The 7488-nt window shown below is 32.3% G+C and overlaps 1 protein-coding gene and 2 non-coding genes across 3 annotated transcripts; all 3 read left to right on the top strand.

Annotated features, from left to right (window-relative positions):
• Nucleotides 1-738: 738 nt before the first annotated feature.
• LOC141824246 (uncharacterized) lies at nt 739-5618 on the top strand (the record flags this gene model as incomplete). The annotated part of the gene is given in 8 exon segments (XM_074711496.1): nt 739-810; nt 1442-1531; nt 2615-2657; nt 3651-3757; nt 4323-4418; nt 4731-4921; nt 5012-5081; nt 5244-5618. Coding segments are annotated over 8 exon segments (780 nt in total), but the record flags the coding sequence as incomplete, so codon positions are not given.
• A 172-nt stretch (nt 5619-5790) lies between these two features.
• Nucleotides 5791-5864, top strand: TRNAN-GUU (transfer RNA asparagine (anticodon GUU)). The gene has a single exon. It is a non-coding gene; the product is annotated as a tRNA-Asn (tRNA).
• A 122-nt stretch (nt 5865-5986) lies between these two features.
• TRNAN-GUU (transfer RNA asparagine (anticodon GUU)) lies at nt 5987-6060 on the top strand. The gene has a single exon. It is a non-coding gene; the product is annotated as a tRNA-Asn (tRNA).
• The last annotated feature ends 1428 nt before the right edge of the window (nt 6061-7488 follow it).

The following is a 7488-nucleotide window of genomic DNA, read 5'->3' as shown; positions in this document are numbered from 1 at the left end:
CAAGGTTTTGAAAAAAGCACACGGATTGTGCATGTGGTTAATCGAGATCATATCATATAACTAACATGCATGTGATTGAACACTTGAATACGAGTATTTCACAATTTTCCACATCAAAATATAGCTTTAAAGTGTTTTACAATCACAAGAACTATCCTTTGATGACAAGAAAAGCATCATACAATCCCTCATCATATGAGAAGAAAATAGGACTAGTATTGCTTAGGATACTCAAACCCAAATCAATTCAACTGAGCCAAAGTTTCTGAGTTTTGGGTCTGTATATGTGAGCAGCATAAACCACCTTGTCTAGTATACTGAGCCCACTGTATATGGGGGACATATGCTATATGCGGAGTCTCGTGCTACATATGATTTTGGTGGTCACTTAGGCCACCTTTTAATGCTTTGCTTGTAAATTAGGAATTTCCTATAATACATTATCCTTTCTTAATGGACGGATTAGAAGTTTCCTTTTCTAACAACCTCCAAATTTAAACATATGTTTTCACGCCTGTCAATTTAATTGATCATACGTTATTCCAACCAATTTGTTATTATGGCTGGTGTATTCATTTTTTGAATGGTCACTCATGTCTTTTTTTAGAGATCTGTTGAAACATTTTAGGCAATCTTAAAACATATTATTATTGGTTTCTCTGGTCTAAACTTGTTTCAGATGAGTCTGTTTCTTGTATGAGAAAGTAATCAGCATACTCTTTGAAATTTTCCTTTCAGAAAAGGGATATATTTCAAGATTTGGCTCCCTTATTGTGGCATTCTTATGGCACCATTGCAATACTTCTTCAGGTATGTTTCGACCTCATTTTTAGTATGTTGACATGCAAAGTTCTGTTCGTGCAAGTTATTTTTGGATGGCTAAAATAGATCGCCATATGTGTAATGTCAATTCAATCCAGTATTGATTTTTTTCATATTACTATATTTTCTTTCATCCATTCACAATTGCTAGTTGCATAGAGGTATGGGATTTCTGATTGTTTCATCATCTAAAAGAGAACTAGTTTGTTAGATATTTCCATTCAATCATGTTGTACTTGTAGTATTATATTATAATTGGAGATATTTTTTTGTTGATTTTTAAGTCTAAATATTGAAAGGGAGTCTTGGTGCAACGGTAAAGTTATTGCCGTGTGACCTTATGATCATGGGTTCGAGTCGCAGAAACATCCTCTTGCAATGCAGGGTAAAACTGCGTACAATAGACTCAATGTGATCCTACCCTTTTCTAGGACCCTGCATTGGCGGGAGCTTCGTGCAACGGGGTGCCCTTTTAAGTCTAAGCATTACTCTAGCAATTATAAATTTTTGTTCAGATAGTATGTTAATCTTTGTGATATTGGCCCTTTTTTCAATTTGGTTGCTAGATATCACTCAAATTTGATCAGTTATCTATGACAAATTGTCAATATCTTTGCAGGAGATAGTTTCAATATATCCTGCACTTTCACCGCCAACATTGTCACCAGGAGCTTCAAATCGAGTTTGCAATGCTCTTGCTCTTCTCCAGGTTAGTTGCTCACACATAAGTGCACCAAATCCTTTGTTTGAAAATCTGTCTTGTTTCATACAAGGAAACAAGAAGGGAAAGAAAGGGATAGGAAGAAAAATTCATTGGAACTAGATTAGGAAATCTTTCCCTAAGTTTGGTTTCCTTGGAGGGAAGGAATGAAAAAGAGAAACTCAAATTTCAAAATTTTATTTGTTAAAATTATAATATACATATATATATATATTTTTGATATATATATATATATCAAAAATAGATATGAGGAAAAAATAGTTTCAAATTTTTTAGGTTAGATTTGAATTCCATTTCATGCAAACAATGACTTTTTTGCCAAATCCGCCAAAAGGAGGAAAGATTTCTTAGGCTTTTCTTTTTGTCCCGCAATTTCCTCCAAAGGAGAAGGGAAAGTGTCATTGGAATTATTTTTTTTATTTTTATTTTTTTATTCTTTTTCTAATTTTCTTATTCCTGATAGCCAAATGAGCTGGAAGATAGGATATTGGATTACCTCCTTTGTAACTTGAGTGACTAAGTCAACACTTCAGCTAGTACTTTAAGCGAGGGATATTTTTATTGGTTCTCCCTCTTGGCCAGATAGCCCATTTGAAAAACCAAACTCAATAGGAATTTTCTCTAACCAATTAGGTCCTAATCTTTCCGTCTTTGGCTGAATATTATTCAATCCCTAATGTGTATTATGCTTCAGTGATTTGTAATTGTTTAGATAGCTAAGGATCAAAATTTGCATGATAATGCATTTGAAGCTCATTTTGGCAGGGTACAGAGCTGCAAAAAACTCCTTGAGACAAAGCTTTAGGAAATTAAGTCTTTAGTTTGAGAAATGCACATTTGACATTGCTTTGGTTTCAAAGTTTGCCATTGCCACACACAAACTTTCAGAAGCTCACAGATTTAAATAAGATTTTCTTTGTAAAGATTAGGATTTTAATTCAATTGATGAATGCTATGTATAATCTTGTAGCTGAAGATTTATTTGTTATGATATTGCATAAGCATTAATTTCCTTTGGTGCTTTGTTATTTGCTGGAAGCTGATCACTTTCCTTTAACCATAATTTTCCAGTGTGTTGCATCACATCCGGATACACGGATTCTTTTTCTGAATGGTAAGTTGCTTATTATCATGAAGTTTTCATTAATTAATGTGTATGTTTGATTGTAACGGTTGATAATTTTATGATTTTATAAAAGGCTTGGTGGTCATATTGTCATAATTTTTATTAGCATTTCTATCTACTGTTGGTATGATAATGTTAGGTTGATAATTCTATACTATAATGCATACGCTTTCTTCAAGGATTTGATTGTTGTTTTCCCCCAAAATGGGTTCAAATCTGGGAAACTTGAGTAAGATAGCCAGTGAAATGTTAATGAATCTCTACCAAACCAAATTTTCCTTAATCTGAGCATGGCAAGTGGGCCAAACAATATTGTAATATTGACCTTTAACAAGAGTATGTTACTATATTAGTTAGGATACTTTTGCATTCATGACTGCATGCACAAGAAGATTTAGGAAATGCTGCTTGCTCAGTGAAGCAACCTTCTAAGGTACTGGCAATGTAGCAACCTTTTGAGCCAAAAAAGTTGCAAGTACAATGTTATAATAGTTATCCTACTGATCACCTTTGAGATTTGACAGAAAATTATATATGTATATCTGCTCATTGCATTTCTGTTCCTCTATTTCCTTTCGACTAATAGTAGGTTTTGCACACATAGTTTGCCAGATAGGTATTATCATTTGGATCAGCTTGGTTTTTTTTTAAGAATTGGCTTTGCTTGTTTCTGACCATCCATAGTTAAAATAAAGATGGAAAATTATGAATATGTAACACTAGAATGAAACGAGATGTAAGCATAAAATAGCTACTCTCCATGAACATTTTTTATAATTTGGTGTTATTGCATATTAAAATGAATTGTTTTGTTTAGTTCTTTCGATACTATCACATTGTATGAACCTTTGGTGTTGTTATCTGAATCAATTTTAAATTGAGGTTCGAGGAAGTTCTTTTACGTCCCGTGCCCTTTGTCAATATGATCACAATTATTTCCTTTTTATTTTTCTGCAGTTTAACGTGTTTATTTTTTGACAGCACATATACCTCTTTATCTGTATCCATTTTTGAATACGACAAGTAAGACGAGGCCATTTGAGTACTTGAGGCTTACCAGCTTGGGAGTTATTGGAGCACTTGTGAAGGTTAATATTTCATGAACTCTTTTACTATAGCTTTGTGCATGATTGACAATTGTCACGGAAATGAATATTGCATTGACCACCAAACTAATGGCCGACAGATTTGATTTTCTATGGACCATATCATGTGGCTGGCTACCTTCACAGTCTTGAGAGTAATCAATAAGATACTACAAATAACTTAGACAAATTGATGACATTGGGTCATTGAACTATAGAAGTTTCATCATAATTTTTTTTAAACTTGACTGAGAACTAGGCAAAGGCAAGCTCACAGAAGGAAATATTCTTGAAAATGAAAGCAAACTTAATGATCAGAGCCATGCACCTAAATGTGTTATCAAAATGCTGAACTATCTGAAATCCATGGATGCTTGCAGCATAATTTGCCTGACAGGATAAGAAATTTAATTTAAAAGACAGCTTTATATTATTTTGTACCTAAACTAGGTGAATATCTGTTATCTCCTTATTGATAGTGATGTTGTTCCCCTTTAATAATGTATTATTCTCTTATCTTTAGATGTTCAAATAATGAATTACGAACATGGATTTCCTAACTTTGTAGGTTGACGATACCGAGGTCATCAGCTTTCTTCTCCAGACTGAAATAATTCCTTTGTGTCTACGCACCATGGAGATGGGGAGTGAACTCTCAAAAACAGTGCGTGATATACAATTCCATTTTCGCATCTGTAATTCTGGACTTCACATTAGTTTTCTCCTGCTGCAACTATACCATTTTCCATATGAATGTGTATGCTTATTGATTGGACCATTTGCTTGTGTCTTCCTAATGCCATCATCTTTATATCTAAATTCTTAGCATTGATAAAATTTTTTATCTTGTCGATCACTCAATATGTAACTCATTTCTAAGCTGTGATGTCTGTTATTGTCCTTAGGTCATTTCTGGGTATAAAATATTATTCTATCATCTCAGATAATTAATTTTGCTGCCTCCATTTTTTATTAGGTGGCGACATTCATTGTTCAGAAGATCTTGTTGGACGATGTAGGCCTTCGGTATATATGTGCCACTGCAGAGCGGTTCTTCGCTGTCGGCAGCGTTTTAGGCAACATGGTTGTGTCACTAGCTGACCAACCTTCTACAAGGTTGCTTAAGCACATAATCAGATGTTACCTGAGGCTGTCGGATAATCAAAGGTCTGTTTTACAAACCATTAGAGGACTATTAACATCATGATTTTGTGTTTACTAATGCCTGCTCTGTATCTCTGTTCCCCTTATTTGCAGGGCGTGTGGAGCACTGCGCGGTTGTCTCCCGGAGATGCTGAAAGATGGAACATTCAACAACTGTCTTCGGGTAAGTACTAGAAAAACTAAGTCATCCACAGAAAACACTCCTCGTGCATGAGTCGGCAAGTTAACTGTTATTTCGAAAGCTTACCCAATTAGCAAAAGATCAAATCCTAATCCTTTATGTTCCTTCCATCAGCCTTAACCATGGCGCTTTCTTATTTTGCAGGACGACCCAGCAACCCGTCGTTGGCTTACACAACTACTACACAATGTGTCCAACACTAACCTGGTGGCATCTCTTCAACCAGGAGGGTTCGATCACCTGATGGGCAACTAGTATGGATTTCGTCACTCCTTTGTAGGTACAAGGGCCATTGTAGAGATCTTCATCGCGTCGTAGGGTCTTAATTTATATTGAATGTTGTGTATTGTATTGTACCGTAAGAACTATGCTGCAAAGCAGCATGTTTTCATTTTGTTTACTCTGATGAAGGGACTCTTTCAGCTTGGAAGCCTGTATAGTTCTTGATTCGTTCTGAGACTCATGAAAATGTAATACTTGTGGAGTTCTGTTTGAGTCGAAACTTTTTTTGTTGATTCATTATATTTTGTATCAAATGGAGCACGAATAGTACTAATCTTTTTGTTCATGCAATGAGTAAATATGAATTCATGTCTAAACAAAAATGCACTCTTTAAAAATAGTTATGGTACTTTTGATATCATATTGTATAATAAACAATTAATAAAAATTTAACAGACATAAGTAATGAGCTGGAATAGCTCAGTTGGTTAGAGCGTGTGGCTGTTAACCACAAGGTCGGAGGTTCAAGCCCTCCTTCTAGCGACGAGACGTGTTTTTTTAATATTAAACTACACAATTTTCTTTTTTTAACATCTCTTTAAAGTTTTGAAATTGTTGAAATTTTAAAACGTATTATTTTTATATTTCAAAAGCTTTTCGGATAAGCTGGAATAGCTCAGTTGGTTAGAGCGTGTGGCTGTTAACCACAAGGTCGGAGGTTCAAGCCCTCCTTCTAGCGATTAGATGTGTTTTTTTTTATATTTTACTACACAATTTATTTTTTTTTACATCTCTTAAAAGTTTTAAAATTGTTATAGTAGTCCTTGAAATTTTCAAACTTATCCTTTTCATCCTTTCTAAACTTTTTCAGTCAAATTTGTGTGCAATCATAAATTAATTAAGGATAAAAATCAAAAGAATTTTATTCTAAAAAAATGCCAAAAGAACATTCTATATTACTATACAAAATTTAATTAAAATATTTTAGATTGGAATAGTTATAAGCAAAGCGGATACAAATTGTAGGAACTATAGTTAAATTTTCGATATTAAAACTTTCTCACCTAACCAAAGTAGTAATTTATCTAATATAATATATTGAAATAACTAATAATATTCCACATAGTAGGTGTTATCAATTTTCCTTCTAGCTAGCAAAGTTAAATGCTATTTTAACTATAGTAAATAATATTAATATTGTAAAATTTATAGCACGACACGTGTCACCTCATAAATGATCTTTTTTATGAGGTCTTGTGTGTGGACCTCCGACTTAATTGCATCCATTAATTGTGATCGTAATTGATGAGTTATGACAATATTTATGGTGGTAGATCGGTAGTTGAGCCCAAGGCAATCCCATTTTTTGTTGAAATACAATAGAAACAAGTGTAGATTATAGATGATGATCGATAAAACCATGAACAAATATAACATCACCATATATTCTTTTGTGTTCTACATTTATTATATTAGATTATTATTTTATTAAAATAAAAATTTCTAAAAATTATTTTTAAAAATTTTATTATTATGATAAATTTTTATTGAGGCAAACAATACAATCCATTTATGACACACAATTGAAATAGTGAACCTTGGTAGATATGTATCTATGTCTCCTTTTTAAAGTCCACGTTGACCTTTAATCATTTGTGGATATATAATAGATTGCGGACTGTATATCTTATGTAATTTTATTACTAAATAGTGATAAACTTTTTAATAAATATAGAGTTGACTTTTAGTTAAAAAAAGTATGTGTATTTTTAATTTAATAACAATATCGGGGATATTATCAGATTATCACCTCACTTAATATTTTATGTTTTTAAATTAATCAACATAAGCATTTTAAATAAATTAAGGAATATGTTTTTTGATTTTTTATAAAATCAATTAACATATTGATTTTCACATTTTTTATTGTCAAGATAAAAAATATTTTAAATATTCATTAAAAAACTTCTAAATTAATATAAGCATTTAATCAGCTAACATATAATCATAATTTTAATTTTTTTAACAATTTCAATTATTAATGTTTATTAAAAATATTAAAGTCCATATTAAATTTAACAATTAATTTTTAAAAAAATAAAAGAAAAAAAAATACTTCTATATTTCTCTCTTTAATCACAACTTGTATTTCAAGTATTACACCGTC

Source organism: Curcuma longa, chromosome 3, assembly GCF_044706935.1.
Source record: "Curcuma longa cultivar G26 ecotype Majalengka, Jawa Barat chromosome 3, ITB_CL_G26_1.1, whole genome shotgun sequence".
Taxonomy (NCBI): domain Eukaryota; kingdom Viridiplantae; phylum Streptophyta; class Magnoliopsida; order Zingiberales; family Zingiberaceae; genus Curcuma; species Curcuma longa.
Note: the sequence above shows the minus strand (reverse complement) of the source record. Positions and strands in the feature narration are given on the sequence as shown.